Source organism: Dermacentor albipictus, chromosome 1, assembly GCF_038994185.2.
Source record: "Dermacentor albipictus isolate Rhodes 1998 colony chromosome 1, USDA_Dalb.pri_finalv2, whole genome shotgun sequence".
NCBI lineage: Eukaryota > Metazoa > Arthropoda > Arachnida > Ixodida > Ixodidae > Dermacentor > Dermacentor albipictus.
In genome coordinates this window covers 293,867,910-293,885,005 of record NC_091821.1, presented here as the reverse complement: position 1 = coordinate 293,885,005, position 17,096 = coordinate 293,867,910, and the positions used below count along the sequence as shown (strand labels likewise).

The 17,096-nt window shown below is 47.3% G+C and overlaps 1 protein-coding gene across 9 annotated transcripts in view; it reads left to right on the top strand.

The window, feature by feature from the left end:
* Nucleotides 1-17,096, top strand: part of LOC135921904 (peptide transporter family 1-like) — a 785,940-nt gene that overhangs the window by 558,177 nt on the left and 210,667 nt on the right. For all 9 annotated transcript variants that reach the window (XM_070531433.1, XM_070531432.1, XM_070531435.1 and 6 more), the window contains 3 exons: nucleotides 11,178-11,268; nucleotides 13,535-13,612; nucleotides 13,681-13,763. In XM_070531433.1, the coding sequence (XP_070387534.1) occupies nucleotides 11,178-11,268; nucleotides 13,535-13,612; nucleotides 13,681-13,763 (252 nt within the window). The remainder of the gene's footprint in view (nucleotides 1-11,177; nucleotides 11,269-13,534; nucleotides 13,613-13,680; nucleotides 13,764-17,096) is intronic.

Here is a 17,096-nt window from a genome sequence, read left to right as displayed (position 1 = left end):
ATCATATGCGGATAATGAATACCTTTTTCCGCAAGCGGGCTAGTCGAAAGTGGACGTGGAGGAGCCCGAATGGTCAGACTAGAAATGAAATCGACTTCATACTCTGCGCGAACCCTGTCATCATACAAGATGTAGACGTGCTCGGCAAGGTACGCTGCAGTGACCATAGGATGGTAAGAACTCGAATTAGCCTAGACTTGAGGAGGGAACGGAAGAAACTGGTACACAAGAAGCCAATCAATGAGTTAGCGGTAAGAGGGAAACTAGAGGAATTCCGGATCAAGCTACAGAACAGGTATTCTGCTTTAACTCAGGAAGAGGACCTTAGTGTTGAAGCAATGAACGACAATCTCATGGGCATCATTAAGGAGTGCGCAATAGAAGTCGGTGGTAACGCCGTTAGACATGAAACCAGTAAGCTATCGCAGGAGACGAAAGATCTGATCAAGAAACGCCAATGTATGAAAGCCTCTAACCCTACAGCTAGAATAGAGCTGGCAGAACTTTCTAAGGTAATCAACAAGCGTAAGACAGCGGACATCAGGAACTATAATATGGATAGAATTGAACAGGCGCTCAGGAACGGAGGAAGCCTAAAAACAGTGAAGATGAAACTAGGAATAGGTAAGAATCAGATGTGTGCGTTAAGAGACAAAGCCGGCAATATCGCTACTAATATGGATGAGCTAGTTCAAGTGGCTGAGGAGTTCTATAGAGATTTATACAGTACCAGTGGCACCCACGACGATAGTGGAAGAGAGAAGACCCTAGAGGAATTCGAAATCCCACAGGTAACGCCAGAAGAAGTAAAAAAAAGCCGTAGGATCTATGCAAAGGGGGAAGGCAGCTGGGGAGGATCAGGTAACAGCAGATTTGTTGAAGGATGGTGGTGAGATTGTTCTAGAGAAACTGGCCACCCTGTATACGCAATGCCTCATAACCTCGAGGGTACCGGAATCTTGGAAAAAGGCTAACATTATCCTCATCCATAAGAAAGGAGACGACAAAGACTTGAAAAATTATAGACCGATCAGCTTACTGTCCGTTGCCAACAAAGTATTTACTAAGGTAATCGCAAATACAATCAGGAACACCTTAGACTTCTGTCAACCAAAGGACCAGGCAGATTTTCGTAAAGGCTACTCAACAATAGACCATATTCACACTATCAATCAAAGGATAGAGAAATGTGCAGAATATAACCAACCCTTATATATAGCTTTCATTGACTACTAGAAAGCGTTTGATTCAGTCGTAACCTCAGCAGTCATGGCGGCATTACGGAATCAGGGTGTAGATGAGCCATATGTAAAAATACTGGAAGATAGTTATAGCGGCTCTACAGCCACCGTAGTCCCCCACAAATAAAGCAACAAAATCCCAATAAAGAAAGGCGTCAGACAGGGAGATACGATCTCTCCAATGCTATTCACAGCAGGTTTACAGGAGGTATTCAGAGACCTGGAGTGGGAAGAATTGGGGATAAAAGTTGATGGAGAATACCTTAGCAACTTGCGTTTCGCTGATGATATTGCCTTCCTTAGTAACTCAGGAGACCAATTGCAATGCATGCTCACTGACCTGGAGAGGCAAAGCAGAAGGGTGGGTCTGAAAATTAATCTGCAGAAAACTAAAGTAATGTTTAACAGTCTCGGAAGAGAACAGCAGTTTACGATAGGTAGCGAGGCACTGGAAGTGGTAAGGGAATACATCTACTTAGGGCAGGTAGTGACCACGGATCCGGATCATGAGACTGAAATAACCAGAAGAATAATAATGGGCTGGGGTGCGTTTGGCAGGCATTCTCAAATCATGAACAGCAGGTTGCCACTATCCCTCAAAAGGAAAGTGTATAACAGCTGTGCGTTACCAGTACTCACATATGGGGCAGAAACCTGGAGGCTTACGAAAAGGGTTCTGCTGAAATTGAGGACGACGCAACGAGCTATGGAAAGCAGAATGATGGGTGTAACGTTAAGGGATCAGAAAAGATCTGATTGGGTGAGGCAACAAATGCGGGTAAATGACGACTTAGTTGAAATCAAGAAAAATAAATGGGCATGGGCCGGACATGTATTGAGGAGGGAAGATAACCGATGGTCATTAAGGGTTACGGACTGGATTCCAAGTGAAGGGAAGCATAGCAGGGGGCGGCAGAAAGTTAGGGGGGCGGATGACATTAAGACGTTTGCAGGGACAACATGGCCAGAATTTGTGCATGACCGGTGTAGTTGGAGAAGTATGGGAGAGGCCTTTGCCCTGCAGTGGGCGTAACTAGGCTGATGATGATGATGATGATGATGATGATGATGATGAAGTATGGTGTTACCAGTGGCTCATCACACTTAACCCCACTAAATGTAAGTCAGTACCTTTCTCGCGTCGTCGTAATCCCTTATCTTTTCCTTAAGCAGTCGGTAACGTTACAGTTGAAAGTGTCGAAACATATAATCACTTAAGAGTAAAATTGTCATATGATCTAACATCGTGCGCGCATATTGCTAACATAGCGTCTGCTAACAGAACACTCGGCTTTCTAAAAGGTCATTTACGTGAGTCACGCGCCTGAGCACTGAAAGCTGCTGACTTACAAATCCATTATCAGGCTTGAGTACGCCGCAGCCCTCTGGGGCCCGCATCAGGTATGCCTGCACTCGAGGCAGAGCAGAATCGAGCAGCCCGATTCATTCATTCGTCCTACTCCTGTCATGTATCATCCTTCAAAGCAGCTCTGTTGTCTCCTGCACTTGGTCGCCGCATCGAACCTCTGGTTCCATAAGTTTGATCGCAGCACCGGTGACCGTCCAAGCTTTACCATTCCACCAGCCCGCACATCTCATCGTACCGGCCTTCAAGTGGCCCGGCCACGGAGCCGCACTGCTCCTTTATTCCACGCACAGCATCCGATTGGAATGACCTTTCCCGCAGCGTTGTCGCTATCACCTGCCTGACAATATTGCTTCAAAATGTAACAGACTACCTGTCGAGAAATTACCATGTGGTTATCTTTGTAAGAAAAAGTTTCGTTTTCTGCATGTCCAACACTAATGTAACACCCCCTAGAGGGGTGTACTGTAGCGCGATTAAAAGACCGGACAAAAGAAGACACACAGGGACACACACCTGTGTGTCCCTGTGTGTCTTCTCTTGCCCGTCTATTAATCGCGCTACCGTACAACCCTTGAAGATACATTACCAACAAGCCCACATTACAACCCTCGTGACCCCCTGGAGGGGTCCTTAAAGGGACACTAAATTGAAAAATTATTTGTTCTGGATCAGTAAATTACCATTCTACAACACTAAAAACACCACTCTTACAACGATAAGACGTTTGATAAGCCAGAAAAAGCGCAAGAACGAAATATGCGTGGTGACGCCTACTTCAGTTCGCGCACCTGGGGGCTGTGACGTCTTGGATTTTGATGGCATTTCTAGGGCCTACAAGTTATACACAGCGGTACAGATTGACTACATTGTGTTCTAAGGGAACCAAATATTAAACATAGCAAGTTTCTAGAACCTTTATTCAACGAACATGGCCCAAATGCGAAAACATACTTTGATATTCCTGACGTCACGCTGACGTACCTGCGCTGGGGTTACGGCGCGAAATTCAAATACTGATACTTGGACCTCCATTTTCTCATCTAATAATCAAACTAGTTTTTTTGAAATGACTGCCTGCAGGTTTCTCAAACAATGCTTTATTAGTCTAAACTGATTTGTTGTGGCGCTTTAGTGTCCCTTTAAGGTAATAGAATAAAATGAAACCATCTGTTCACTAGTCGGACAGAGCAATCGGGTGCCCTCTGGCGTAGATGTGAGCTGTGAAAACAACAAATGTGCGATGTTTTCCTGCGAAATTACATGCAGGTAAAGGCAGTGACATTCCCTGCTCGAATGTTTGCGCCCGTTCAGACAAAGCGATCCCTGGCGCTAGTATGTTTCATAAGCCCTTGGTAAGATCAGTACGTTTCAGGGTAATTTTCTTGAAACTTTTCACTAAATCTGCACTACGATATGAACAATGAACATCAAGAAAACGCTTTTATTATTTTTGTCGCTGCACTAATCACCCTGTGCTACGCGTAACACGAACCATACAAGTGCGCCAAGCGCCGGACTACCCTTTCGAGGCGTACTGGGCAAACGCTCCTTCATAAATTTGACTACTGCGCGTACATAGGACAGAAAGAACGACGACGACAAGGGCTGATTTCGAACCGAAGTTTTATTGCGAATAAGCGGCCTACATAACCAAGAGACCAAGACCCCCCTCCAAAACACAAAGCCGGCATGAGTACGCGTACAAAATTCAAACGAACCATAATCGTCTACTTTAGGAGCGCATGTGCAATCTCAAGTAAAGCAAGCTAACTGGTAAAGTAATTGGCGGCTTACTAAAGCCTAGTCACCCTCAGCGATCGCTTCAATGATAGGTCTGGTGTCTTCATTAGGATGCCTGGTCTTTTCAAACAACGGAATAGAGCCGCATTCGGCACAGTGGACGTCTAGAAACCCCTCTGCACACTTTATTGTTATCTTCTTGCAGTCTAACATTTACACATCTACCTGTCTGCCCTATATAAGACAGACCGTTGGAAGCCAGCGCTTGTCATCGTTGTTCTCTCGGTCCTTTGTCTATTTACACGCCGTAGTCAAATTTGCAATAGAGTACCAACTAGCCCTTGCCCAAACCGTGCTCCGCCGTGTAAGTTCCCGCGACTGCGCCAACGGTCCTTCCTGCGTAAGCGCTGTTTAATTGCGGATGAACGAGAGGCCGCCATTTTCAACACATTCTTCCGTGCACTGGGATACGATGCGAGAGCACCAGAGGCCGGGAAGAAAGTAAGCACGAATGGATGACCAACAGTGGCGAACCGCACGGGCCGGCTGGCGTTGCGCAGGGGTGACTCAACTGTCACATCGGCCGTCCGCAATGCAGCGCTCAAGGACTGACAACATGACGTCTACTCCTCATGGCAGAGGTACCAGAAACGCTTTCACGAGCAGGATGAACGTCATGGCTGCCACTTTGTTTGCATCGCTGTCTCTGGCTCCATCAAGCGTGATCGCAGGGATGGTGGCGGCGTAGTATTTTTATGTTATGCGAGTTATGCGGCGTGTTTCAACAACGTTGCTTTCAGCAGTGAGGACAGTAACCTGCGGAGCAGCTCTATCAACCGGTAAGGGTTGTGAAATCGGTTTAAAATTCGCAGCACATGGTCGTTTGGTTCGTGAATATTACAAGGTGTTGGGGTTTTTCAGCAGCGTAATCGACGACGCATTTGGTGCCGAGTGGTGCCGTCGACGCACTTTGTTCTGGCTTGTGTGCCGTTCATGCGCGTCTCTCAATCGGCTGCCACGCCGGCTCCCTTGGGTCAGACCGCTGTCGCGAGATCATGGGGAAACCGCTCGCGTTCGGTCGGTGCGCTTTGCAAAAGTGTTTCTCATTTGTTGGCCGCGTGCGCCAGGATGTGCTGCGTGATGTCGTCATTTGAACAGCCCGCTTCAATGTAGGGACATTTTGGTTCAGCGCGAAACGTTGCCTCGCGGGCACACCAACTACTTTGCTCCTTTCATTTGAAATTCAGTTTAGACAATGGTCACTAAGTTGCGACGCTAATTAGTTTTTTTGCCACTGTTGCGCAAATATGAGAACATGAAGCTCTCAGCATCCAGTGCACAATTTGTGAAAGACTTGGGGCAAATAATTGTTCATTGCAGCAATTGTGCATTGATCGAATGACAGTTTTAGTGATCGATGGTTATGTAATATCATTATTTTGTATTTATTTATTACAAATTGCGAAAGGTTTTCATTGCTATTTTGGCTATTTATTCACCGATTTGCTTATGGTGTGTTTTGTGCTATGCTTTTTTTTTGCAATTAGTATGCATAGCCAATTTCACGCCTACCTGCTACGGTTTGACAAAAACAGTCGCAACGTCCTCTTAACATGGCTAATAAAAAAGCGACTAGCATATTAAATAAAAGACTAGCACATCGCATCGATCTAGTGCGCTTCGTAAAAGTCTGCATAGCACATCACACAGTACTTATTTTCGGCGAGTTGGTTCATGTTGAAAGACATGGGTAACAGCGCAAACAGACCAACACATGAAGGGAGAGACATACACACAAGCGCTGACTAACAATTACTTTTATTGGCGATGATAGCAAACCTTATACATGCCAGAGTGAAGCAAGGGAAATGAAGGGGAAAACACGTGAAGGGTGATACCGTGTCAAGGACGCAAGCGCAATACAGCCAACCAAGTGCAACAATGCGCAAACAATTATTTTCCTTTTACTTTTTCTTTGCAATCCGAACCCCCCCGTTAGCCGCATCCAGAAGATCAAATTCAGCAGCAAAGAGAGCAAGGGAAGGAGTGCTAAAGCACTTGCTACCTAATTTTCTAATGTGATAGGCTTCTAGACTGATGCGCGCGGTCTTGTCACTCCTCTTTCCTAGAATCGACGTCTCTTTCAATCGGGTCACACAATCCGTGCACTTGCTAACGTGCGCAACTAAGTGTGCGCATTTATCATCTAGTTTTTCAGTTTTGGACCGTGTTCCCCTAAAGCGTCATTGATACCAGTTTTGCCGACGTAAAACACCACACATGACGCGTGAATAGAACACATCACTCCTGTGGAACATTTAACAAACGGCGGTTAGTAATTCTTCTGTCACCGACGTTTTCTGGCGTTACAGATACATGAACACAACTTTCCCAGCTTACTTCGGGCGGAGAAACAAACTGGCTCGCGCTTGCCTACTTGCCACCTTCTTAAGGTTGTGGGAAAGTCTATGGATGTAAGGGATCACCTTAGGCTTAGATGCCTTCCGTTGATCTCCAGCTGGTGTACTTCCCGATTCACGCTAGAATTTCTCGATCCCGACACCATGACTGGGCTACACACTGATGCTAGCGGTGTGGGCGTCGGCGCCCGCGTTCAAATTCATCATGCGCGCCAGCACGCCGTTGCGTACGCAAGTGGGACACTGACCAGAGTGGAGCGAAATTACACTGTCACCGAATTGGAATGCCTGGCAGTAAACTTGGCCATCCAGAAGTTCCGGCCATATATCTGTACAGTCGCCATTTCAAGATAATGACGGATCATCATTCCCTTTGATGGCTTGTTGGACTGCGCGATCCTTCTGGATGGCTGCTACGTTGGGGGTTGCGCCTTAAAGAATATGCTTTTTCTGTTGGCTACAAGAGCGGTCGATGTCATACCGATGCCGACTGCTTTTCTCGTCTCCCGTCGCACACTCCACCGCTAACAATGATGACTTCGACGACATCTTGCCAGCATTACTGAGTTTCTTGACCTCAGCACTTTTAAATGTGAGGAACGTCGTGATCCTACACCCATACCCCTATTAGAGGTGGCCCGCACGTCAGGTCAGACAACGCCCTTGACGCTGTGTGACGGCCTGCTTTACAAAAAGATTGTTCTGCCGAAGGCGCTTCCTTGCTCCTGGTCGTTCCCAAATGCCTGCGTACTGCTATTCTTCGCGTCATGCATGATGACATCTCATCGGGTCACCTTGGTTTTGCTCACACGCTTCATCGATGACGCCAGCGCTTCTATTGGCCGAAGCTATAGAAAAGTACAAGAGCGTACATTGCAAGTCGCCCAGCTTGACAAGGTCATAAGGAGGCGGCGACGCCTCCTGCATGCTTTTTGCAACCAGTGAAATCCCCTATCTTACCATTCGAAAAAGTTGGTATTGATTTGCTCGGCCCCCTTCGCAAGAGCTCTACCGGCCATCGCTGGATTATTGTGTGCGTCGACTACTTGACGCGCTATACTGAGACTGGCGCTTACCTCTGGTACCACCGCCGATGTGCCGTGCTTTCTGCTTCATTCTGTCATCTTGCGTCACGGCGCTCCACGTGTTCTTATAAGTGACCGTGGACGGCAATTCACCGCTGACGTTGTTGAGGAACTCCTGTGCTTTGGCGGTTCTACGTATCGGCATTCACCGCCGTACGTCACCCACAAACAAATGGCCTCACCGAACGCACGAATCGTATAATGGTGGATCCACACTACGGACGGCTCCGCGCAAATTTGTTCCGCGGACGCTTATTCCGCCGCCCGTCCGGCTGCGAAGCCCATCCACACAACAGATGGCGTGAGCAGACGACCGCACCGGAAAAAGAAAGATGGCGGCACCGCCCGATGCGACTGCCGTCCACCTCGAATATGTCAAGTCGTCGTCGTCCACTGTGTGGCCCGTAACTTTCAAGCTGAGGCTTGCATTTGGTTTACATTTGTGTCCAGAAGCTTCGACAGCAAAGTATTCGTGATGAGTGGGCACCGTTTCCGGAATCCATACTCAGATTTTCGGTGTGTTGGCTCAGAGTGGCTGTATTGGCTTAACATGGCCTCGAAGATGTTGAGGTGGCCCGGGCAGATCTCAGTGGTCGTAAGTTCCAAATGTTTGCTTGTTTCTACTCACTCTAGATGACGCAATCGGTGTAATAAAGACTTTGTCATACGTGTTTTTCACTCTGAATGGAGATCGAAAGGAAACGACGGTTGGCCGCGATGGCTGTTTTGTCCAAATTCGATCATGACGAGTACTTGGTTCATCGAAAGAGGTCTTGTTGGCAAAAGGACTATATCGCCAACAAGCATCTCGGTATGCAAAACCACTTGTACCCAGAGCTGTTGGTCAGTGACATTGAAGAATACCGGAGGCTGCTTCGAGTGACAAGAGAGCAGTTTCTTTAGTTGCTGCCAAATCGTCTCTTTCGCTCTCGTGTGAGAGTCGGTGAGAGTCATGTCCCACAACGCGGGCAACTGCTCCACGAGATGCAAGAAAAATAAAGTTGCCTCGTCGCTCAAGTTCACTGCAGTCGCTCTCGTGCGAGTCGCGCGCGCAAACAGGCACGAATGGTGTCAACAGCGATGAAGCTGTTTCAGAAAGATCCCAAAGCCGCGCTTGTTGCCAGACTGTAGAGCACGGAAGGCTAAACCCGCAGCATTCGACCCCTACAATCCGGATGCGAAAAATAGCTCGGCATTTTCCGCCCGTGAGGGTCGCGGACGGCACGAATCCGTGACGTGTAGTCACGTGATGCACCGTCCGTCGCGGAAAAAACGGATTTAGTCCGTCGTGTGGATTCACCATGAACCAGCATGTTCTTACTGTACGTCTCAGTTGATCACAGGAATAGGCATGCCATGCTGCCTTTGTCACGTACACATACAATACAGCCAAGCACGAGCCAAGCTGTTGTACGCTCGCAGTCCCCAAAGTCCTTGGACACGACTTTGCCATTGACACTGAACGAAGGCGCATCCATTCCGCACACATTGTGTCGTGCTGAAAAAGCGCGTCAGCTAGCTCGCTTAAGGACGCTCTCTTGGCAAGTTTCAACCAGGGCAAGTTTCAACTATGACGCCCGGCATATACATGTCACTTTCGCTCCTGGCGATCATGTGTTACTGTGGACACTTCTATTGAAGAAAGGCTTGTATCGCAAGTTGATCTCAACGTACAGCGGTCCATTCGTGATACACAGGCGATTAAGTGACGTCAAATACGTCATCGCAAAACTGACCTTGAAAATTAAAACAGCGCTAACACCTGCAACCACTTATGAACAAGGACGAGACACAAACGCTGAGTCTGCGCTTGTGTCTCGTCCTTGTTCCTTTGTGGTTGCATGTGTTAGCGCTGTTATAATTTTGGAATCAAGCATGCACCAGTTCACCCAGAAAAAAGTTTTAACAAAACTTACCGCCAATAATTTTTATGGGGTTTTACGTGCCAAAACCACTTTCTGATTATGAGGCACGCCGTAGTGGAGGACCCCGGAAATTTTGACCACCTGGGGTTCTTCAACGTGCGCCTAGATCTAAGTACACGGGTGTTTTCGCATTTCACCCCCATCGAAATGCGGCCGCCGTGGCCGGGATTTGATCCCGCGACCTCGTTTACCGCCAATAATCGCCGGTCGTGGAAGATTCAAGTGGTTCATGTGACCCGCCTGCAACACTACCGCCATAAGGTTCCCGAACCAAGAACTGCCAATTATGTGGTTCCCTAACTCGCTGGACGAGCTTCGTCTGTGGTGGAGGAACATGTTGCGCTGCGCGGCGGAGCCCAAGAAGAGCAGATGGAAGAACTGCGCGCGGGGAGCAAAAAATGCCCGACGCGATCTCGTCTCTACGGCCATCGATTATCTTGTAAATAAATCCATCTCATCCGTAACAATATCTTGAACTTTTTTGTCAGTGCAGTAGGGGCAGTTGTCCAAGAGTCAAATTTAAAGGCAGCCATAGTTTGATACATTTGCTGATATTTGGAAAGTGTTACCGAATTCGAGATATTTACCATCAACGGTGAATTCGTGCAATGTCGGCACCGAGCCACGCTATCAGATGAGACGACAACCAAGTTTGAAACAGCGCCTCGCCCAGTCGCGGCACTGTTTTCCTGAAATGGTTCAGCACATGCCATCATCATTCAAACTTGGCCCCGCTGCGGGACGCCCTTGAGGCCTCGAGTGGCTTTTGTAATTCGATTCCCAGTATTTTCAAGGTTTTGAAAAATCAGATGTGCATTGAGATGTGACTGCCTCCAAATTAGCCATTTATAAAGTGCCCCTAAAGCACTCGTAAAAAAGTAAATGGATGAATGGTAGGTAATTATAGTCTTCGCAAGGGCACGCTATTAGCGATAGAGTATGTTCGCCTAGCCCAGGAACTCGTCTGCAAGAATGCCACGCTCGCTGCGCTCACTACTTGTTTACGAAAAATCTACATGGTGTAAACGTTAGGTCTATACGTGAAATTGTGCCATTTTACTAAAATAAAGGGGGTCACATAATGCGTTGCTCAGGGTTACAGCCCTTCAAGAAATGCGACGACCTCCGTCTGCTTTCTCTTTTACATGCGCTCCGGATTTTTCTTTCTCAACCGTCCCAATATTTTTTTTTTTACTATGATCGAGCCAGCTTTCCGTACCGTGGCAAATCTTCTTAATTGCATATCCTTCCTGTGTTATGCAGAGAGTGAGGCAAAACTGATAGAAACATCGGGTCATTGCAGGTGGGACCGAGCAATAACGCCTAACATTTTTTAACCGGTGAAAAGCGGTCACCGGAAAAATGACCAACACGTGTCAATATGATCTACTCCCCAGGAAAGGCAGCTGGAGCAGTTCTTCTCGCTCTTCTACCTGTCTATCAACGCCGGCAGCCTGCTGTCAACATTCATCACACCAATTCTGCGAGGTATGTGCCAGTGTTCGCAATTATAGATGTGCTTGCGCCGGGCTCTTATTGAGCAGCACACGATAAAACAGTTATCCTTACCGTTCGTGCTGATCTCAAAGGTCCCTCGCCAGGTTTTGTTACGTTTAACAAGCAAACGTAGCCTACACGTAACACACTAACGATCGCATCTGCAATGTATGCACCGATGTGCACCCGCAACATTTCAGACGGCGCACTCTTCCCTCTCGAGGCTCCTACCACTCAAGAGAGAGCCCCGGTTCAATATTGAACGAATGCGAAGGCTCCGCTAGGCGGGACTCGGACTTTTGTAGCGGCACAGGGATAGCCATAAGAGTGACGCGTGGCCAGAGTGACGGGTGACCATTTTGCTTTCAATCATGAACGAGTAGGAAAAATTATTGAAGCCCCTCTTTGACGGCGTTTAACAACTTCCTGTGTGCAACAAACATTCCCAATTGGCCCTCGGGAGCCCGATGCATTCATTTAATTTGTTATTTTATCATCATTAATTGCGCCGTGTATAGTAGAAAAAATTTGAGAGTCCACACTGAGATAATTAGGTGATTAGCAGAAGACTCAAGTTTTCCTATATTCAAGACTGTCCAAGCTAGCCCAAGCGACGCTTGATTCGAATGTTTGAGCTTCTTCCCACTGGATGACATTGTAGTGGGCGGAGTGCACCGATAACTGAACACACGAGCCAAGTGGTACTGGCAATGGAACTCATGGTCAACAGCACTACTCCATAGGTACTTTTGCGACGGTTCAAAAGATGAACGTTGCGCTTCATCTTCAATGTGTTTGCATGGTTCAGTGGGACCGTCAATGGCCAAGTGAACATCTCCTGTTCATGCGAACGGTTCTATTTGGTCAGTTATGCATGGTAAGAAAAGAACGCTCAGAGAGTGCCTGCTTACGTAGTGCTCGTCTTTCGCTTGGTTATGACGCTTTCTGCATATCTTAGTACCAAGTAAACATTCATCCTTCAATGTGCATAAACCATAGTGAATGCTCCTAGGCAACATTACGAAAAACATACGAAACATTTGACGCACACCACCTCGGAAGCAGGAAAATTTCAAGAGGCCTAGCTGAAATATATCTCACTCGCCAATAACAATGGTTGATTAATTCGTACCCATTAAAAAGAAACCTTGGACAGAGCTTTAATGCTCCAAATATGCGATGCCATATGCAGATGTATCGGAAGTTGCGACGCGTGCCACCTTGTACACGCTCGTAAATGGGCCTGATAAAAGTGTTAAACTAGCGTCATTTTGATATATTCGTCAAAGTGCAAATTTTGGGGCACAATGTGTGAAGGCGCACGAAGCACAGCTCGAGTTTTCCATGAAGTGGGTCAAGTGCGAGAACAATGCTATAATTGCGCCACCGACGGTGGGTCCAGCACAGCATCTCAATGCTCTAGCCGTGAGGACACGATTGGACACATGTTTCCAAGTCACCCTTTGCAACGTCTGAAGCGTGCGTGACATCTAGGGCTTGGGAGACGCCGTGTTGGCCGTAATCGCACAGCCGTCGAACGCACCTTCCCGTCTCGCCACCGTCGTGAGAGTGCGTTTTCTCGGCGCTTTCTTCTTCAAAAACGGTGTCGATGTTAACCTCGCCAACGGTGCCGTAACGGGATGGACGAGCGGTGGCAGACTGCCTGTGGGATTATTTCTACCACCGAGTAAGCAGCGCAACGAACCTCACAACTCGCCCAGCTCCCTATTGCTGCACGGCGGTCGGCCGAAACGTTCACCGCAGCTTTTCAATTCGGCACTCATACGCCGGCTCATCTGTGGGCCCATGGCTTTGTCCTTGCATGGTGCGGATTATGCATTTATCTCTCTGTTTTATGTCGCGCTTTATCTGACCGTGCCAGTGTAGGCCAGGTTAGTAACTATGCTGCATAACGTGTCTGAAGTCCATTGTAACGGTGCATTGCCAAGTGTGCATTTTATTGCGATTTGACCATTGTGTAATTGTCACAACTCCCCGTCACTGCCTACGGCGAATTTCATGAAGGGTTCCGGCACATTTATTCGCGCCACTTCCGCCAATAGTGCATACGTACCCCCATCGATGGGAAATAAATATTACTGACACTAAATTTCACATTAAGTCTTCAAATTATGGCTTTTGCAGAAAATTGCGGCATCTTGATTGTATTGTATTGGCCATATCTTCACGGTCAATGACGTAGCACATGAGACTTGCACAAAGGGCTTTGCAGAAAAACCAATCCCGTCTCGCGCAGTACAACGCTGCTTGGGACAGATGTTCTGCTTCCCGCTGGCCTTTGGCGTGCCCGCGGCGCTGATGGTGCTGGCGCTCGGTGAGTACGAGTGTGTGACAATGCGCAGTGGCGCGCCCGAACTGCTATCTCGTCCTCCCTCTGCGCAGTGCTCTTCATGGTCGGAAAGCCTCTGTACCGCATTGTGCCTCCGGCTGGGAACGTCGTCGTTCGTGTGCTGCAATGCATATGGGTGAGGAGTAATGCTACATTCCTTGCTGCGTAAGCTCCCGTCATATCAAACTTTAAGCGACTGATTGAAAGGCCACCTGGCACCGCATAACTGAGCGAGGCTTTTGATGCCTCTCATCAACTTTCTAAGCAACATTCTTGCAGAATTTAGCGGTAACGCTAATTGGAAAAGTATGCAATAGCGTGATTCTGAGTTGGAGAGGTAAATTTTAAATAGGTGCAATCAAGTCAGATTCAAAGCAAATGCTGGAATCTATGTGAAGCAAACCTTTTATGAAGCGCTTATTTCAATCCTATGAAACAGTTCATCTTATACACCACTTTTTGTACCATAGCGATGACCAGGCCCATCATAGCGCGGGAGCAGCGCAGTTTATTAATACACTTTCTACAGGATCGGCCCACTTCTTGCAACGTGTGGTAGACGTTTCGAAGGCGGCGCGTACTTTGCTCATGGCCGACCGTGAACAAACTCGTATATCACAGTGACGTTTCTGCACTTGCACACTTGCAATTTCGCGCACACTGTGACACTTACCACACGTCGAGCGTACTTAGATAGCTCCTCCTCCTCCTCCTCCTCCTCATCATCATCATCAGCATCATCATCATCATCCTACTTACGCCCACTGCAAGGCAAAGGCCTCTCCCATTCTTCTCCAACTACCCCGGTCATGTACTAATTGTGGTCACGTTGTCCCTGCAAAGTTCTTAATGTCATCCGCCCACCTAACTTTCTGCCGCCCCCTGCTACGCTTCCCTTCCCTTGGAATCCAGTCCGTAACCCTTAATGACCATCGGTTATCTTCCCTCGTCATTACATGTCCTGCCTATGCCCACTTCTTTTTCTTGATTTTAACTAAGATGTCATTTACCCGGTTTGTTCCGTTACCCAATCTGCTCTTATCGCTTAACGTTACATCCATCATTCTTCTTTCCATAGCTCGTTGCGTCGTCCTCAATTTGAGTAGAACCCTTTTCGTAAGCCTCCAGGTTTCTGCCCCGTATGTGAGTACTGGTAAGACACAGCTGTTATACACTTTTCTCTTGAGGGGTAGTGGCAACCTGCTGTTCATAATCTGAGAATGCCTGCCAAACGCACCCCAGCCCACTCTTATTCTTCTGGTTATTTCAGTCTCATAACCCGGATCAGTGGACCTGCCCTAAGTAGATGTATTCCCTTACCACTTCCAGTGCCTAGCTACCTATCGTAAACTGCTGTTCTTTTCCGAGACTGTGAAACATTACTTTAGTTTTCTGCAGTTTAATTTTTAGACCCACCCTTCTGCTTTGCCTCTCCAGGTCAGTAAGCATGCATGGCAATTGTTCTCCTGAGTTACTAAGCAAGGCAATACCATCAGCGAATCGGAAGTTACTAAGGTATTCTCCATTACCTCTTATCCCCAATTCTTCCGTCTCCAGGTCTCTTAAGACCTCCTGTAAACACGCTGTGAATAGCATTCGAGAGATCGTATCTCCCTGTGTGGCGCCTTTCTTTATTGGGATTTTGTTGCTTTCTTTATGGAGGACTACGGTGGCTGTGGAGCCGCTACAGATGTCTTTCAGTATATTTACATATGGCTCGTCTACACCCTGATTCCGTAATGCCTCCATGACTGCTGAGGTTTCGACTGACTCAAACGCTTTTTCGTAATCAATGAAAGCTATATATAAGGGTTGGTTATATACCGCACATTTGTCTATCACCTGATTGATAGTGTGGATATGGTCTATTGTTGAGTAGCCTTTACGGAATCCTGCCTGGTCCTTTGGTTGACAGAAGTCTAAGATGTTCCTGATTCTATTTGCGATCACCTTAGTAAATGCTTTGTAGGCAGGACAGTAAGCTGGTCGGTCCATAATTTTTCAACACTTTGGCGTCCTCTTTCTTATGCATTAGGACTATGTTAGCGTTCTTCCAAGATTCCGGTACGCTCGAGGTCATGGGGCATTGTGTATATAGGGTGGCCCGTCTTTCTAGAAAAATGTTCCCACCATCCTTCAACAAATATGCTGTTACCTGATACTCCCCAGCTGTCTTCCCCCTTTGCATAGCTCCCAAGGCGTTCTTTACTTCTTCCGGCGTTACTTGTGGGATTTCAAATTCCTCTAGACTATTCTCTCTCACATTATCGTCGTGGGTGCTCCTGGTACTGTATAAATTTCTGTAGAACTCCTCAGCCACTTGAGCAGTCTCATCCATATTAGTAATGATATTGCCGGCTTTGTCTCTTCACGCACACATCTGATCCTTGCCTATTCCTAGTTTCTTCTTCACTGCTTTTAGGCTTCCTCCGTTCGTGAGAGCATGTTCAATTCTATCCATATTATAGTTCCTTATGTCAGCAACCCGCCGTGGTTGCTCAGTGACTATGGTGTTAGGCTGCTGAGCACGGAGGTCAGAGGATCGAATCCCGGTCACGGCGGCCGCATTTCGATGGGCACTAAATGCGAAAACACCCGTGTACATAAATTTAGGTGCAAGTTAAAGAACCATGGGTGGATGGAATTTCCGTAGTCCTCCACTACGGCGTGCCTCATAATCAGAATGTGGTTTTGGCACGTAAAACCCCATAATTAAATTTTTTTGATGTCAGGTGTCTTACGCTTGTTGATCAACTTCGAAAGTTACTTCGAAAGTTACTGGTATCCTGTCTAACGGAGTTACCACCGACTCTATTGCACACTCCCTAATGATGCCCACAAGATTGTCGTTCATTGCTTCAATACTAAGGTCCTTTTCCTGAGTTGAAGCCGAGTACCTGTTCTGTAGCTTGATCCCGAATTCCTCTGTTTTCACTCTTACCGCTAACTCATTGATTGGCCTCTTATGTACCAGTTTCTTCCGTTATGTCATCACGTCTAGGCTAATTCGAGTTCTTACCATCCTAAGGTCACTGCAGCGCACCTTGCCGAGCACGTCCACATCTTGTATGATGCGAGGGTTAGCGCAGAGTATGAAGTCTATTTCATTTATAGTCTCGGCATTTGGGCTCCTCCACGTTCACTTTCAGCTAACCCGCTTGCGGAAGAAGGTTTTCATTATCCGCATATTATTTTGTTCTGCGAACTCTACTAATAACTCTCCCCTGCTATTTCTAGAGCCTATGCCATATTCCCCCCACTGACTTGCCTGCCTGCGTCTTGCCTACCTTGGCATTGAAGTCGCCCATCAGTATAGTGTATTTTGTTTTGACTTTACCCATCGCTGATTCCACGTCTTCATAAAAGCTTTCGACTTCCTGGTCGTCATGACTGGATGTAGGGGCGTAGACCTGTACGACGTTCAATTTGTACCTCTTATTAAGGTTCACAACAAGACCTGCCACCCTCT